This window comes from Myotis daubentonii, chromosome 1, assembly GCF_963259705.1.
Source record: "Myotis daubentonii chromosome 1, mMyoDau2.1, whole genome shotgun sequence".
Lineage (NCBI taxonomy): Eukaryota > Metazoa > Chordata > Mammalia > Chiroptera > Vespertilionidae > Myotis > Myotis daubentonii.
The window spans coordinates 93,561,432-93,580,314 of record NC_081840.1 but is presented as its reverse complement, the minus strand read 5'-3'; the positions used below and the strand labels follow the sequence as shown (position 1 = coordinate 93,580,314).

At 42.8% G+C, this 18,883-nt stretch overlaps 1 protein-coding gene across 17 annotated transcripts in view; it reads right to left on the bottom strand.

Annotated features, from left to right (window-relative positions):
* The window catches only part of BEND7 (BEN domain containing 7), an 83,393-nt gene that overhangs the window by 44,796 nt on the left and 19,714 nt on the right, over positions 1-18,883 (bottom strand). For 16 of the 17 annotated variants that reach the window (XM_059710986.1, XM_059710973.1, XM_059711014.1 and 13 more), the window contains 3 exons: positions 13,818-14,117; positions 10,040-10,162; positions 6,789-7,054 (listed from right to left, as the gene is read on the bottom strand). In XM_059710986.1, the coding sequence (XP_059566969.1) occupies positions 6,789-7,054; positions 10,040-10,162; positions 13,818-14,117 (689 nt within the window). Of the gene's footprint in view, positions 1-6,788; positions 7,055-10,039; positions 10,163-13,817; positions 14,118-14,519; positions 14,579-18,883 lie in introns of those variants that run through there. The other variant, XM_059711041.1, reaches the window with a different exon arrangement.

Here is an 18,883-nt window from a genome sequence, read left to right as displayed (position 1 = left end):
GGGACGGATCGGACTCCACCGTAAGAAGAGGGTGGATAGTCTTCGCTGACTTCGTCCACACCTTTGGGAACCCCTGGAACAGGATTCCCTTAGGTAAGCCCCCCCATTGAGAACCCCACACTCGGGACGGATAGGACTCCACCGTAGGAAGAGGGTGGATAGTCTTCGCCGACTCCGTCCACACCTTTGGGAATCCCTGGAACAGGATTCCCTTAGGTAAAGCCGCCCCCCCCCCCTTTGAAAACCCCCACACTCGGGACGGATAGGACTCCACCAGGGTGCTACAGACCCCCCTATAGAGGATAAGTAGGGTAAGAAGGTGGATAGTACAGAACTTAGATTGAGAAGATGTGCCATACTGAGTCCAAAGAAAGAAGACTCTGTATTGATCCTTAGATTGAGAAGATGTGCCATACTGAGTCCAAAGAAAGAAGACTCTGTATTGATCTTTAGATTAAGAAGATGTGCCATACTGAGTCTAAAGAAAAAAGACTCTGAATTGATCTTTTAACATATATGCTTGCTAGCAGAGGAATTAAGGTTACTCCCAGTCAGACAGAACATTTTATACAAGAAATACGTCCATGCTTTTCTGAGGAAGGAAAGGTGCCGGAAAGGTAAATGTAGAGGCATGGGAGAAGGTAGGCCCAAGGAGCCTTATCCTTAACCCCACTGCAGCCTTTCCACCCCGGAAAAGTGCAGGATTGGCAAGCTCTCCCTGGGGTGATAGATCAGGACTCAGGTAATAGCAGAAAGCGCCAATCCTACTCTTAAAATGGATACAAGAGAGCGTTTCAGGTTTTTCTTTTTAATGCTTGCTTTTAAAAAATAAAAAAGGGGGAATTTGCCGGGAGCCGGTCCATCCTTGCTGTTTCAAGGGACCTGGCATATATGGCATACGGTTCTTAATATGTTTGCTCACCTTCTTGGCACTGTGTTTTAACCAAGGTCACCTCTCCCAGAAAGGTTGAATCCCCAGGTAGGGATTTTCCCCTGAAGTTAGGGAAGGGAATAAAACCCCTCAACTAAGTGCCAGGCGGGTAATTAATCCCTTTAACTACGAACAATCATGCTTAAACTACATAATCTTTTCTCCCTGGAATGGAGATAAGAAACGCCCTAACCTTTGTAATAGAGATTGATAGGATTAAATCAACTGGTATAAATACAGTTGTAACAAGACAGAGACACACAGAATTTAGAACACAGAACTCATGAGACAGAATTCAGAAGACAGAACCTACCCGGAGCCTGGAGACAGAAGAACTTCACTGGAGAGAACATGGCAAAAGATCCTGGACTGAACCTGACTATAGAACATGGCAAGAGAACCTGACTAGAATCTGGTGACTGAACCTGGCTGGACCTGGACAGAACCTGGCTGGAGATCCAAAGCAGAACCTCTCTGGAGATCCAGACCAGAACTTGGCTGGAGATCCTGGCTAGGCTGCTGATCAACTGAACGCTGTCTCCGTGTCATTCCTTCTTCGCCGACTCCGTCCACACCTTTGGGGACCCCTGGACCCGCTGGGGCTGGACCCCGGCAGGCATGTACAAGAAATGTGCTAGACAGGTGCCTGAGTCTCACTCAGATAAGGGCTCACTGCAGACCAGGGTTTGAGAACCAGCTCCACCCCTCTGGGTGTGTGAACTTGTGCTTCAAGTCATTTATGACATGGTGTCCTTATCTATAATAATCATGCCTCAGAGTGAGGGAGAAATGTGAGAAATTATTTAGCAAAGGATAGTAAACAAATATTACAAACCAGTATACAAAGTTCTAGAAGAAAGGGCTGTTGAAATTATACTGGGGCCTTTGGGGATTGGGGGGTAGGGAGAGAGGGCAATAACAAGGAAAGAAGAGAAAATGGGAGTTAAATTGAGGGGAGAGTTCTAAATTAAAGCCAAGTCCTAAACCCAAAGTTTCATATGTTTATTTTATTTTATTTTTTTAAAAATATATTTTATTGATTTTTTACAGGGAGGAAGGGAGAGAGAGAGTTAGAAACATCGATGAGAGAGAAACATGATCAGCTGCCTCCTGCACATCTCCTACTGGGGATGTGCCTGCAACCAAGGTACATGCCCTTGACCGGAATCGAACCTGGGACCTTTCAGTCCGCAGGCCGACATTCTATCCACTGAGCCAAACCAGTTTCGGCCATACGTTTATTTTATACTAGAGGCCCAGTGCATGAAAATTTATGCACTGGAAGGGGCGGTCCCTCAGCCCAGCCTGCCCCCTCTCACAGTCCAGGAGCCCTCAGGGGTGGGAGGCGACCCAGCGATCAGGGGAAGGCGACGCCCCATCACACCTCTGCTGCTGCCACTGCCGGCAGTGCAAGCCGCAGCCAGCCCTGGTTACCTGAGCCTCAGGCAGCCCTGGGCGGCTGGGCAGCCGACATCTGAGGCTTGCCTGCACCTCGGACAGGCCCTGGGCAAATTGGGGGCTGAGGGGACTGGGGGTCTCCAGAGGCAGGTACGTGGAGTGGCCAGGCCCGCCTGGGGTCGGGCCCGGCCTTGCTGCATGCCTGCTGCCCTGGCAGGGCTGAGGGAACTGGGCACCACCATCTTGTGGCCGTGGGCGCTGCCATCTTTGAGGGTGTGGCAGGCAATTAGCATATTCCCTCCTTATTGGCTGTGGGTGCTGCCATTTTGCGACGGCGTGAGGGTCAATTAGCATATTCACTCTTTATTAGATAGGATATTATGCTTAATGCAAATGCAGATGTTTCATCACCTGTAGACTAAGTAACATTTACTAAGTACCTTTTATATGCAAGGCACAGCAATAGGATTTTCCCACATACTCTGTATCATTTAGTGTTTCCAAGACTGAGGCATTGACACTGCAGTTGGCTGTGATTAGAGCTCACCATTTTTTCTACCTTTGAACACAGATAATCATTATCAGTGTTCTACCTGCAACCATCTATGGCCCCACATGTGTGCTTAGGTTTGTGTTTGTGCATAGAGATACAAATTTGTATTTTGGTGACTCTAAAATTTAGTCACAGCATAAAAAAGATAACTTAATGCATTGTGAATTTTTAAAAATGTACAGTATTTTTTACACTTAAAAAGGTAATAAAGCATAGGTTTTGTGTCATATTTCATTGCTTCTAACTTTAATTTTTCTCCTGTGCTCCCAACTTTTACTTCCCATCCAGAGTTGAAGGCTGCTTCTGCTTTCTTTTCCTATCTCAGTTAAAGAAGTCAGGACCATCTAGTTAGCAACCCAGTTTTCCAAGATAGAAACTGGAGGTTACTTCCTACTGCGTTACCAAGTTGGGTACCTCCTAAATGTCTCTCATGTTTTCTCTTCAGGCTCACTGCTTGTGTACTGACCCTCCCAATCTTGCCTGGCTGACTGTAATTATCTGCCTCTGGTCTCTTTGTGTCTAGTATCTTCTCTCCATCCACAACGTTGTTCCACTTTCCATTCTAAAACACAGGTATGATTATTTCTCTACTTGAAACTTGCAATAGTTCTCTAGTTCCCATAAGAGTAAGACCAAGGGCATTGGCAAGACATTATATGTCCTTCACTATCTGGCCCTGCCCTACTTTTATATCATTATCTGCTACCACTTGCCCAATCCTACAACTTTAGATCTACTTCTCCCAATGCTGGGTACTTTTCAGAGTCCATCTTCAAATACACACTTCCCACCCACTTATATATATATCTAATTATATTTTCTCCGATCTGTTTTATAGGAAGATTCCTTTAAGATTATTATAGATTTTGTTTTTTCCTCTGGACTTCCACCAAATTTTAAAAGGTTCATGGCTAAGAAATAATAAGACTAAAAGGTACTAAGTTTGGATGCCTTAGCATGGATGGTCCCAACACCAAAGGGAGTCAATCTCCTCCACCAGGGACTTCGAAGTACAGCCCAGCCCCATGAATGCCATTGAGCGCTACCTGTGGACAGAATTTCTTTATCCACCAATGGGACTCACTGCACAGGTGCAGTGCATTTCTGTTGAACAATGGCTTATCAGCTGGATAATGTATTCCATACTATATAATAAAAAGCTAATATGCCAATTGACCAAATAGCAGAATGACCGTTCACTATGACATGCACTGGCCACCAGGGGGCAGACGCTTAACGCAGGAGCTGCCCCCTGGTGGTCAGTGTGCTCCCACAGGGGGAGCGCCGCTCAGCCAGAGAAGCTGGGCTCACAGCTGGCGAGTGCACTGGTGGTGGCGGGAGCCCCTCCCGCCTCCGAGGCAGTGCTAAGGACCCCTCGGGGGATGTCTGCCTGCTGGCTTAGGTGGGGAGTGGGCCTAAGCCGGGAGCCAGACACCTCCTGAGGGGTCCTGGATTGCGAGAGGGCACAGGCCAGGCTGAGGGACCCCTCTCCCCCCGCCAATGCACAAATGTTGTGCACTGGGACTCTAAAATATATATATATTTTATATATATTTATATATTAAAAAATATATATATTTTTATATATATTTATATATTAGAACATATAAATATAATATCCTATAAAGTAAAAGCCTAATATGCTAAATGTCTGGTCGTCCAGTGACCTCTTGACTGTTCAACCAATCAAAGTGTAATATGCTAATGATTTGCTAAAGGCCACTCAACCGCTTGCTCTGACATGCACTGACCACTAGAGGGGCAGAGAGTTGACCAGTCACTCTAATGTGCACTGACCACCAGGGGGCAGACACTCGGACCGGTAGGTTAGCTTGCTGCTGGAATCCAGCTGACTGGGACTGAACAAGATGGGCCGGACACGCCCTGAAGCCCTCCCATGGTCCCTCTCCAGCTGGCCAACCTCCCACATCCTTCCCTGGCCCCGATCATGCACTGGTGGGGTCCCTTGGCCTGGCCTGCACCCTCTCGCAATCCGGGACCCCTCAGGGGAAGTCGGAGAGCCACTCCCCTCGGGAGGGCACAAGACGCAGGGCTCATGGCTGGTGAGCGCTACTGCGGTGGTGCGAACCTCTCCAGATCAGGACTGATTGGGCGTGAGCTTGTGGCAGGTGCAGTAGGGCCGAGATGAGTGGGAGCGGCAGGTAGGAGCTGTAGGCGGTGTTGGACTGTGGGTTTTGGCCCGATCCCCACAGGCCACCCTGAGGGACCCCACCTGCGCACAAATTTGTGCACGGGGCCTCTAGTGTATATATAAATAATTTTGCTTTTCTTTACAAGTATGTTATTCTTTCATCAAGGTAATAAACACCTAAGTTTCCATGGACAATTCTAAATGTGCATTATTCAATTTAATTTCTCTTGTTAGCAAAAAAATAATTATAAATAAAAAGCAAATTATATTTATTTGGCATGTAAATAAAATTATAATACTGATAAAGATAAAAACTCGATTTCACTAATGTACATAAGGCCTTTATCAGCTAGTCCTCAATTTATCTCTGAAGTACATCTGCAGCATAAAAATTAAAAAAGATGAAGGTTCAGTTATTAGCATTAGGGGATGATTTATACAAGTTAAATGATTGCTCTTGATACATCAAAGCCTATCAGAAAAGAATACTAAAAAATAAAGGTATTAAGAAAACTTCTTATGACTGAATATATTTTGTTATGGAATAATGTACCTCTGTTTCCAAATATGTGATCCACATGGGTTTTGATCAGAGCTTTAGTTTCAAAACAATACGCTCTAATCAAAGGAGCTGACTGGTCCAGAGTAAAACATTATCATCATTAATGACATTTTAAAATTAAGTTTTAATCTAGAAAAACTTCTTAACAATTATAGCATGTGTTCATAAACAAAAAACTAAAACAAAAAACCTTCGACACTGAGGACTGAATAAAAGTTTGAATGATTTTCTACTCTAAAACAGTCACAAGATGATTTTGTTGCCCCCCTTTGTTAAGACCCAACATGGATACATGCTAGCAAACTGTCTTCCTGTGCAATGTGAAAGAGAACACTTTCTAAAAACAGCAATTTACTCCTTACTTAAAAGGTAGGACCAAACTCCAATCCCATATAGGCCTGTGGGAGTTCTCAGCAGGACTCTCATCCTATGCAATCTGATAATAATAGATCACTCACTCTTGTTTATTTTAAGAACTCTCCCAACAAGTTGGGGTTGGAAACACCAATGTTCTTAGATATTATGAAAAGGGTATGTAATTGCACATGTAGCACACTATTAACAAAATTAGTTTATGGTCATTGAATATAAAATGGTAAGTCAGATATCTCAGATGTCATCCAACATTTTGGACTTGCAACAATATGCTGACTATGTTATTAAAATAGAAAACCTTTGCAGAGCATTAACCTATCATTACACAGAGTAAATGGCATGGCACTGCAGCCTAATTAGCAGTGTAGCTTGCATCTATAAAATAGAATTAGCACTACTGCTCCTTTTTTATTGTTAGTTTGTGTTTCTAGAAAGGTGTGACCTTATCTGTAAGGTTTGGTTCATTTATGCCCATCTGCAAAGGATTTAATTATGTTCTTTTAGCTCTACACTGAGGAAATTGAAAATGGCCACTTCAAAAAAATGTTAAAGAAATTAGTGAGTAGATTACTCCCTCACCCTTCTTTCAGAGATAAAGAATGAAAACATGTTTAAATAAATAAGGCATAAGATTTTCTGAAGAGAAAATTCTAGGCAAGGAAATTATTCATCATCTTCCTTTCCTCTTTCCCACGTGTGTTCTGCAAGATTTTCCAGTTTGCCTGGGCAGCATGAGTTAAGGGAAAAGCGTAGTATTTGAGAAAATTCCTAACAGTTATATCACATTAGTGTCAGCAGCCAGAAAACATCAACTTACATCAGAGGAAGGTGATTCCAGAACAATGCCAAATCCTAGGACGTGGTTCTCCCCCGTGGAAGTGCGCTCAGCTGCCTGGAGGGCCGACTGCTCTGAGGCCACACCTGTCTTCTTCTCGGTCTCTAACGCACTGGGCTTCTGCTTCACAGTAAGAGGGTCAACAGTCTTTGGGGGCACTTTTTTCTTTTTATTTCTCTTGCGTGAGACAGCAGTTCGCTGGGAGCATATAAGGGAAATTGGGGGTTGTTGTCTGTTTGGGGTTCCAACTGTGAACAATAAACAAAAATATGGTACAGGCACTTGTGTCCAACTTAGGCAAATGTCTCCCTGTCTATCTGCATGCTCCACTGGCTGAGACTGCAATGGGCTCACCCAAGGATGAAGCACACCACATAAAGCACCGGGACCTGGATTTACCAAATAAAGGCTCTGGAGCACCTTAAAGTTCTACAGGCAGAAAACACCCCAGAGAGAACTCTGCTGCAGATGCTGGTGAATAATCGGATCATACTGCTACTGCCGGGTTCAATGAGCTACGAGGAAACATCTGAGCGTGATTTTACAAATCGTATGGCATTGTTATGTAAATGAGAACTCCAGAACTTAAACGGAGGTGTAGATATCCCTATTTTCTGGGAAGGCAGTCTCAGGAATATTCAGTTGTCATTTGGGGTTAAACTGATCAGTTGGCCTGCTGGTCACTTGTCAGGTCCTGTAACCCCTTCCTCACAGACATCAACTATCTCCACAGCACTACACTGCAGGCTCAGACCTGGCCACTTCTCCACACCTCAGTTTTATGTGGCTGAAAAATAGAAATAACAGAGTCCTACACGCGTCAAGCAAATGAGTAAAATCCAGAAATAGTTTGCGTTCCAAAGACAAAAAGCACTGACCAGGAACTAAGTACTAATACAGAAAATATACTTAAAGAAACAAGGATAGTAATTATAGTTTTTACAGGTGCACTTGGAGAAGTAATGTTTGTTAACCATTTAAAAATACTCTCATGGAAAATTTAAAAGAAAAATATGAAATTTTCATGTGTTAATATGGCTTACTAAATGTGATCATAGAATATCCCTGCCTTTTTGTAGAAATACACCTATAAATATGTCAAATGAAAACTGAAGATCTTTAAATGCAAATAAATCTGGAATATTTCCTATCAGCTTGCAAATGAACAATATTTACACTTTAAATTTGATATTTTCATTTCCAGCCTATAAAGAAATTTTTAACTGTTGGAAACAAACTACGGACACTGCATATAAACTGAAAAGTTTTTAATCACCGATGCAGTAATTCAATGAGCTTATGGTTTCTCGACCTGGAGCTTGAAAAAAATCTCAGTGTCTCAGCCTTACCCCAGAATAATTGAATCAAAATTCCCACGCACTGAGATTTTTCTAGAGTTCCTCAAGTAATTCTAATGTGCAAGCCAGAGTAGAGAACTTTTCTCTCTTCTCTCTGAATTTTCCCCAAAGTCAAGTGGACTATTAAAGCAATTATCAAGATAGTCTAGAACACACGCCTCTCCAAGACTCACTATTCTAAATTAAAGGTGAACATATTTTTGGTTTCAACACAGGGACTATCAGTTTTTTTCTCCTTTTGCAAGTCTAGACATAGCCAAAGTTTCTTGCATCCAGATCTTATTGCTTGATCCTACTACTTTAAAGCAAAGGTAAAACTTTCTAAATACCTGTCTTGAAGGCAATAAATTCTAGCCACACAGCATACATTTTTTGTTGTTGTTGATTTTTTTTTTTTTTGTTAATCCTCACCTGAGGATATTCTTTGCATTGATTTTTACAGAGTGGAAGGAAGGGAGAGGGAGAGGAAGAGAGAGAGGGAGAAGAGCGAGAAACATCAATGACAAAGAGACACACTGGCTGCCTCCACATGTGCCCTAAATGGGGCCAGGGATCAAATCTGCAATCCAGGTACGTCCCCTTGACCAGGAATCAAACCCGTAACCCTTAGGTGCACGGGCCAATGCTCAACCACTGGGCCACACCAGGCAGGGTGCTCACCTTACTTTTATGCAATCTTGGGTGACTGAAGTGTCTTAAGTAGTAAGCTTTTCAATATCAAAACCACATCATTAAATATTAAAATTTTACTAGAATTCACTAAAAGGCACCACATACAATTTCTGAACCACAACCTTCATAAATACCTTTACAATGAAAGGAGGGGAATGCTAGTCACACATGACTGTACTATTTCCTGCTTTAGGCCAAGGCCAAGCAGTGTTTTCCCTGACAAGAGGAAAAGTTTAATAAAATGATCGATTATTTTCGGTACATGTCACAAAAAAGTTCTGTTTCTCCCCTAATTGTGAAGATTAGAAAACAGAGCCGCGATCATCAAGATCTAGACTTCTATAAAATACTCTGTGGTCTTTATTACAACACTAACAAATTGCTTACACTCGTGCCATGCCTTACATAATTCATTTACTATCTCATTCTCCGTTGAAAACAACCCTGAGAGTGAGAGGTTAGTACTCCAGAGACAGGAGAGAAATCTGAGGCTCAGAGAAGTTACACAGGAGTAAGGGGAGAAACTGAACTCTCATCCCAAACTGCAAATGCACTGCTCTTCTAGTCTTCAGCCTAAGAGGAGTGAGGACAAAAAAGGCATCATGTAAATGAAGAAGACAAACTGTGCCTGAGCTCCTATGTCCTGAATGTCAGGGAGAAAAGCCACCAGCAGGGCCCATGCTTCCCTAAGGCTTCTTCCACACCTACCGGATCAGGTGGCTTCCACACTGTCATGCCAAGCCCCAAAGGGACTCGTGCAGGAGTGGAGGCCAAGATGCAGGCAGCCACCAAACTGAGCACCTCAAGGGGCCAGATAAGGCAGCTCATTTTCTTTCCTGATCGGAACCTCTTTGTCTGTTCACATTCGGACAATAAGCTGAAGAACTCTGCCCACCTTCATGTATAATTGTTTCAAAATATAATGAACCAACATGTGAGGTGCTAGGAGATCAGGGGGTGAGGTATATACAGCACATGTACATAGGTAAAGGATTAGTATTATTAGCAATACAAATTTTGTTAGATGTTCTAAAAGGAAAATAGGTTGGCAGAAAAGCTGAGAAAATGGATACCTAAAAAAATAATAGCAAGACAGCAGAGGGAAGAACTGAACAATAAAAGCACAATAAAAAACATCCCAACTGAAGATGTCAGACATGCATTAAGAATTAGGGGACTTGATCTGATGTGTAATCATTGTACCTGCTTGAATTTGCATTAATTTCCGCATGGTCTTGAGTTCTTGGAGAATGGCCTGCAATGTTGACTGGCAGTTACAAGTGCAGCAGTTTGATCCAAATGATGAATTTACCACTGGAAGTTCTCCTAAGCATGAAAGAAAAGAATTACATATTCCAAACAATACCGAAATTATAAAGAGAGGGGGAAAAGGTATCTTGACAGGACTTTGAAGCCTGTGCAATTATGAGACTGCGCCTAAGGAAAACGTACCCAATAATTTTCACAACTTAAATTTGGGGGTCTGACTTTATCTAATTATCCAGGCTTCTCTGTATTATAAGGTTCCTGCTGTTTCACGGGTGGTGGAGCTGCAGGAACGTCCGCATACAATGCGCTGTCACAGCAGTCCTCCCTCTAGTCACACCAGTTCATCTCAGATAACAATAGCTTAAAACTTCACTAGAAACATGCTCATGCTATTCTGCACAAAAATCTAACTCTGAGAACCGCCTTACAAAAACCTGGTAGCTACATGTGTTATAAAGGTTCCGGTTAAGAATTAAATGTGTCTAACTATTAAAAAATAGTCTTAGTATTGAGCATGCTATTTCAAAAATTAAGAACTGTCAACACATTAAAACTTTTAGACACTCTGAGTGTGGTGGGTGGGGTGGGGAAGAGTGGGGGAGCAGAGTATGGAAGGACATTTGAACTTCTACTGGCTTTTCTCCACCTTAATAAAGGCAATGATCCTATATATTTTTTCCATTCCCATTCCTTAGATTTCCCTCATTTTAGACTATTTTAACTGTTTAAATCTAATACATTTTCCTTAAAATATCAATCCTATTCTGTTTCCCTTAGAAGTAAAAAAATTATTTTTATTCACCTTAGAATAAAATGGAACATTTGGAAAAATCACTGTTTCAGTGGCGTTCCCTCTGCATCAGTATCCAACCCACTACCATAAAATGGACTGTATAACACACTACTATCACTTCGGTTTTTTTTCATGGGTGGAAGAGGTTAAGTTCTAAGGTAGGTTTTGGTCAGTTATATCTTTTATTATACATTGTATGTAATTTAAATGTGGATACAAAAGAAAAATTCACTACAGCAAAACCATGAAATACCTAAAGATAACTTAATGTTTGGAATAGCACAATTATTTACATTCAAAGTTGTAGCAAACTGAGATGTTATAACACCTTAAAATTGCAAATAATTTTAATGACATACCAGTCACAGTTATATATAATAATATGAAAATAAACATAAAAGCTCTATTTTCAAATGAATATGAGGGAATTTGTTTGTAGCTTTTAACATAATATTTTCCAAAGTAAATGCACTTCCTTGTTGTTTACTGGAAACCAAACTCTGTGAGCCCAAAACGTACTGATGTGAGATGTACTAACTCTATTCACACCTGAGGGCATCTTATTTCTCTTCTCGTTTCTTCCATGGCTGAAGAATCAGGAGGGCCTTGCAGAATATGCCTAGTCACTATTTTAAGTACTGTCTTTATCCTTTTTAGAGGACAAACCAACTCTTTTCAGTGTGTTATAAATCATTTTCTAATGTGAAAGAGAACTGCCTTTTTATTTTTATGGAGGAGTCTTTCAAGAGTCATCTCTCTCCAACCTGGAAGCATGCCAGCCTGTGAATCTGACACTGACTTATGTAATATTGAGGGAAACAGAAGACACCGGTACATCTCGTGGGGTCCCCTGCTATCTCATCAGCAGTGTCTCAGGATGGTTCTTCATGCATCTGAACTGGTAACTGGGAATTGTGTTTAAAAAACAACAATCAAAACAGTTCTCTTAATCTTGAAGATAATAGATAAAAAAAATCCTTTACTTTCAAGGAAAGGAAAAATGCATTACTTTTCCTTGTTTTCTTTGTGTGAACTGAACTAGAGAACAGCACATCTATACATAATTTATAGAACAAGTTACATCCACTATCTATGGATAGAAATGAACATGACTGAAAAAAATCATCCATTTTTCCCTTATGCTTTGAAACACTCTCATTGATTTTTTTCTAAACAATTAGATATTTAAATTAAGAAAATGTTACTTTAAAGGGCTACATTTCAACTCTAATGAAACAAGTTATGAACTATGAATCATTTGGTTCAGTAGCTGGAATGTGAAGTTAAAATGAAGGTACTAGGGTGCTATGTTATCAGTCCTCCCTTTAGCTATGATTCCTCAGAAGAAAAACAACAATGTCAGCAAGAGGATATATGAGTAGTACACCATATGACTAGGAAGCTTCTTTTAATGACAAAAGGGGGCTCTTTCTACCCTAATGTTCAGTCTTTTGTGACAATATTGATCCATCAACAATGATGGGCTAAAATCTCTACTAAGAAATCACCACTTCTACTACAGAACCCCCAGTCTTCCCTGCTTCTCAATTCTGGTATTCTATGATCTGCAACTTTTCCACTATGTCTTCCCTGTCTTTTGAAATAACTGAGCTAAGGCAGCTGATTTAGGGAGGGCTTAATGTACAGCAGGTCATCAAAGAATGTCATCCTATATAACAAAGCCTAATATGCTAAGTGTCCAGTCGTCCGGTCATCCATTCAACCAATCAAAGCATAATATGCTAATGATATGCTAAGGCCATTCAACGGCTCACTATGATGTGCACTGACCGCTAGGGGGCAGACAGTTGACAGGTCGACCAGTTGCTATGAGGTGCACTGACCACCGGGGGTAGATGCTCCAACCGATAGGTTAGCTTGCTGCTGGGCTCCAGCCAATTGGGACTGAGCAAGACGGGCCAGACATGCCCTGGAGCCCTCATGTGGTCCCTCCCTGGTTTGCCAAGATCCCGTGTCCCTCCCCGGCCCTGATTGTGGGTGGGTGGGTGAGTGGGAGCTAATCAACCAAAGACCATCTATATAATAAAAGGCTAATATGCAAACTGACCAAACAGCAGAACGACTGGTAGCTATGATGCGCACTGACCACCAGGGAGCAGATGCTCAACACAAGAGCCACCCCCTGGTGGTCAGTGCACTCCCATAGGGAGAGCACCGGTCAGCCAGAAGCCTAGCTCACGGCTGGCGAGCGCAGCAGTGGTGGTGGGAGCCTCTTCCACCTCTGCAGCAGCGCTAAAGATGTCTGACTGCCGGCATAGACCCCCTGCCCTGAGTGCATGAATTTTGTGCACCAGGCCTCTAGTTTTCTTATAATGTTGATGAGAAAGAAATCGATTCCAGGTCTGGGCCACTATCTGTGTGGAGTTGGCATATTCTCCCGGTATCTGCGTGGGTTTCTCCAGGAACTTGTTTCCACCTACATGTCAAAGATGTGTACCTGAAGTTCACTGGCGTGTCTACATTGTCCTAGTCTGAGTGAGAGTGGGCTGTGTGAGGCCCTAGGATTAACGGTACCCTTAATCCTTGCTTTGTGCCCTGAGCTGCCGGGAAGGGCTCTGGCCACCGGTGACCCTGAACTGTAGTCAGGGGGTTGGCAAAGAATCCTCTTAGTTGTTTTTAATAATCTTTCTTAAATGCATGGAATAGCTCATATTTACTTCAATGTTTAAAATTAGGGTCTTTATTTACAAGTTTGGTGGTGCTTTTGTGATAAGAAATAGGTCATAGGAATTTAACTCTTGTTTACATTAGTCTATGGTAAAATTGATTTAATTTCTTATGCTTAAAAGTTGCAGTTGCCAAGAACCTATTGAAAACCTTAAGTGAACATTTAGGAATAAAACAACATCCAGACAACGCCCCATAAGGACATTCTGAATGTCTAACAGCAATACCTACCATTGGAGCTCCCCGCAGTGTGGGGCTGACTCTGGAAGGTTCTGGAGCGAGGGCCAGACTGCCCTGAGAACTGACTCTGGGCTGGGAACTCACTCCAAGCACCCCGAGAAGAAGGGTGGAGGCTCTGCGGGGCCTCAGCAGAGGAGTTCAAACGCTGAGGCCAGACGGAGTCCAAATCCTGGGGTTCTTCTTTTAACTTCTCTCCTTCCTTGCCAACACGCTGATAGATCCTCCCCGTGCTGTCATTCAGTAATCTTCTCATTCCTGTAATTTGCTTTTTAATTTCCATGCTTTCACTTCCTAATGGGAACAGGGCAAAAGAGAGCACTATAAATTAGCAAAAGAAAAAATAGTGCACTATCAAAAATGCCACCACCCCTTCTCTGGAAATGGCAAAGATTCCTGCTTCCAGATACAAGCTTCTAGATACTAAGTAATCCAGAAAAATTAAAGGCAAAGAAGGCTATGGCCTGAAGAAACCAATTATATTCCTGGTGCGTCTCAGTTTAATCTCTTTCTCGACAAATTATCTTATGGTAAAAGATTTCTTGAGTGCGTTTCATCTGGGGCACACTTTAAATTCCTTCTTGGGAGTGTTTTCTGGGTGACGGCCTCATAAGAAAGCAGCTGAGGCAGAAGATGGGGGGATGGGACTACAAGCCTGAAATCCCCTGCTTGGAGCTGCTGCAGCCATCCACTAACCTGGCGGCAGTTAGGTGCAGACACCAGGGAGAATGTGTGGCACTGGTTGAGATGCAGAGCTTTTGGGGCAGCAGTGCCAGTAGGACACGGTCGGTGGAGACATCACCCCCAGAGGTGACAGTGCAGCAGCAGAGAGACAGCGAGGCACAGGAGGAGGCTTTGTCTTTCTCAGCCCAACTCACAGGGAGATGCCCCTAGAACTGGGACTCAGCCCAGTGATGTCCAGGGGTTTAAGGAAACTTTTATGTACTGTTTGGAAAGAAGTATCTTCCTTTTTTAAAATGGCAATAAGTATATAAATTCTACTTTTAATGTCTAACATGGGTGAACACAGACATTACATAGATTTCCAAACTTACAGTATTATTATGTGCTGCCATATGCTTGAGAGGAGAAATGTTTTAATTTGTAATAGAACCATTTTTGTATCAAACACCTATAAAGATCACAGTATAGAAACAGTAAATCATATTCCAGATTTTATGAGAATGACCAAGCACGATTTAAATGACGCAGCCAGCAGAATTTACAACCTCTTCAAGATGTCTAGAACAGGGTGTGTCTGGAGGAGCTCCCGGAGGAATTCTGGAAGATAAATCTACAGGCGAATGTGGTTGTTAGTTCCAGCACCCAAACACATACGTTCCTGGCTAGCTAGCAGCATGGTTTGGGCAAGAAGCAGCTTCTTTCCCGCAGGGGTCTTGTCCTCGATCTTCTAGATCAGGGACATTGTGCACCCACCAAAGGCTGCAGCACACTGGTCTTCACTGGCACTGCCTGGTGGCTGCCACTCCCCTCCCACCTGGTTCCCTGGCAAGAGCTGCATGGCGAGGCCACTCTCTCCCTGGCTGAGTCAGTGCCAGCTTGCTTCTCCACAGGAGCCCTGCACATCCCAGCACAAGGGATATCCACCTCTGCTCTGGAGATCGAATGCTATGATAAAGCACTGCCGGAAGGGGCGGGGGGAGTCCGGAGGAATATGGAACTTTCTAAGGGCACATCTGCTTTGTCAGGACCTTAGTCTCCTAGTTCCAGAAGTTATACCTCTGAAAATCACAAGACTGAAATACAATGTGAGTTTTGCATACTCTGTGGAAGACCAGAGTCCTGATGCGGGTTGAGTGGAGGAAAGAAGGGAAAAGTGACCCTGACTGGTTTGGCTCAGTGGACAGAGCGTCGGCCTGCGGACTGAAGGGTCCCAGGTTCGATTCTGGTCAGGGGCATGTACCTGGGTTGCGGGCACATCCCCAGTAGGAGGTGTGCAGGAGGCAGCTGATCGATGTTTCTCTCTCATCGATATTTCTAGCTCTCTATTCCTCTCCCTTCCTCTCTGTAATAAATTCAATAAAATATATTTTAAAAAAAAAGAAAAGAAAGAAGGGAAAAGTGGAAAGGGAGATTCTGGTTGTGGGCTGCCCCTGTAACGTTTAAAAACATTTCTTCCGAAGTAAAAACAAAAAACAAACAACAAATCGGGACCTGGAGCACCACGGAGGAAGAGAGTGCTGTGAAGGACAGATGCGGCCAAGGCCTCCCGATGGACTTCACTCCGCAGAGAGCCACAGTCTATCTGACTGCGAGGACCTTTTAAAGGGCAGAAACTAGAAAAATGCAGATGCCAATGAGAGGAAAGTGAAGAGACTGTGGGGAAGGTGGAAGAAGGGCTTACTGGGGAACAGCTTCTTAGAGGAGACATGCTGGGTGTCCCTACAGGACAACTGGATGTGTATGAATGATCTCTGGGGTAACTGAATTGTCCTGCCTTTAGCCAAAGAAGCAGGGAGCAATCCTGAAAATACCACCTGTGGGGACAGGTCCTGGACCCTGAGTACACATGGGCTCTGCATATTTGGGACAGAAAGAACAGAGGGCCAGAAAGGAGACCTGAAGGTTGTAGGTAGAGATGACCAAAAAAGCGGACTCCACCCACATTAACTGACCGCAGGTGAGTGAGCCCGCAGAAGCTCAGCCCCCAGATGCTGGGGTGGGGCCTGGGCAGGTCTGGTCGGTAATACTGGAGCCCAAGTTGTGTGTTTGTTTTTCAATTGAGGGAGCCCAAGTTCTTTGATTTTTAAAAAATGTTGCATGGTATGTAAGAGATTGATAGTTGAAGCATTAGCCGCCCTCTACTGTCTTTCCAGTTCTAATTAGCCAATATATCGTCCAGGGATAAATGCCAGGGAGAGGAAGCTGTTAGGGGCCATGGGCTATCCAAAGAAGTGCGATTCCATACAGAAATCTATTCACTTTCCTGATTTCTTTCCAAACCTCGCTATGTCTTTGCTTACACTCAACTCTAAGAGGCGGAATCTTTCTAGAAAAACAAACAAAAAGAAATCTTACTAAACTGGATCCATGCTATGTGGCTCTCTTTCTAGGTAAAACAACCTTAACTGAAATCCTGTTGAGAGTTTAGTAACTGTGCTCCTTGGACAAGATCTAAAAAAGATTGCAGCCCTAGCTGGTTTGGCTCAGTAGATAGAGCGTGAGCCTGCGGACTCAAGGGTCCCAGGTTCGATTCTGGTCAGGGGCATGTACCTTGGTTGCAGGCACATCCCCGGTAGCGGGTGTGCAGGAGGCAGCTGATCGGTGTTTCTCTCTCATCGATGTTTCTAACTCTCTACCCCTCTCCCTTCCTCTCTGTAAAAAATCAATAAAATACATATTTAAAAAAAAAAAGATTGTAGGCTGAATTCTACCCTTCCCTAAATTTCAAGACTCTACCAGATCACTTTCCTTCACACAAAGAATTTATTAACCCCTAGAGTGTCGGGGAGCGTGATAGCGCTCCTCCTGTCTTTAGCCAAGAGTGCCAGGAGTACTATCGCGCTCCTCCTGCAGTGTCACTATTAGATACTAGTAGTTCACTCTTTATTGACAGATGGCACTTAAGTGCAGATTACTTATGATGCCGAATGTTTGTAGTTCTAAAATTGACCATTGGCATTTATCTGCCTAACTTTTTACAGGTACTAAGATTTTATGAAGTTTACTCAGATTTTGTAGCCCTAAAGCTTTGAAATGGCGTCCAGTTCTAAGTCTGCTTTTATTAGTGATGATAATATCGCTAAATATGTCAATTCTTGCTGTGAAGATGACGATTTTGTGGAAGATATTGGAGAAGGGTGTCCCTCTATTTTAACATTATATGTTTTGTTCAAAAATTTTTTCTACTAGTATTTTATAATACAATTAGCAAACAATATATGTCAAAGATGAAAACAAATGTAGTAAAGGTTTCCTTAAGTTTTTGAATATGTAACTTCATTTACTTGCGATTCATAATTTTCTTCCTAAACTGCTGTAAAATCAGCAAAAATGCCTTGGCAATTTTAGCATAGTTCCTAGGATATTGGTTGGAACTCAAAGGGTTAAATACATAGAGTCTTGTAACAGAGAAGTCATCATATAGGATCTCCCTTCACTTGGCCAGGAGAGAAAGATATACCACACAGAACATGATTGATTATTCATGGTCTGGGATTATAAAAAAAAAAAGACGGCAACATACAAAAAGTGAGCGATTGAATGTAAAGATCATATGTCCATCTATGTATGTCTTCTTAGAAGGCTCATGAAGAACAGCCATCATATCTCTGCCTTATAAATGAACAAGTGTTGATGCATAGTAGGTATTCATCAGTAAACCTTTTTTTTCTCTCAAATATATTTTATTGATTTTTTTACAGAGAGGAAGGGAGAGAGATAGAGAGTTAGAAACATCGATGAGAGAGAAACATCCATCAGCTGCCTCCTGCACACCCCCCACTGGGGATGTGCCTGAAACCAAGGTACGTGTGCATGACCGGAATCAAACCTGGACCTTTCAGTCTGCAGGCCGACGCTCTATCCACTGAGCCAAACCGGTTAGGGCAGTAAACTTTTCTTAAGTGAATAAAAGAAATGGCTGACGAGAACTGAAATGAATCCAGTAGAATTCAATGTAATACTAAGGTTATAAACAAACAGTATCTTCATAGAATGGAGTAAAAAAATAGCAGAAATAAATTGCCCAACAAACAATTATTAAACGGCTCCTAGGCCCCAGAGATATAAAGATCATCTGGTACAAATTAAAAGGCACCCACATTTCTCAACATCTTTTACCTAAATCCATTTATATTCATCCTGAGAAATGGGCCTGATTTTTCCCAGCCTGCTGATCCCTACCTCTTTTAACTGTGGCCCCAGAACTCTAGTGAGCAAAATGCCGGACTATTTGCAGATGACTCTGCTTTCCTGCTAGAGCTGACAGACCTGCCCTGAGGAGCCTTCTTTCCAGGCAGCCCCTGCATGAAAGCTATTCACCTCCCATTCCCCTGGGGCTGGGAAGGGTGGCTTCCCAAAATGTCATTCTTCCCACC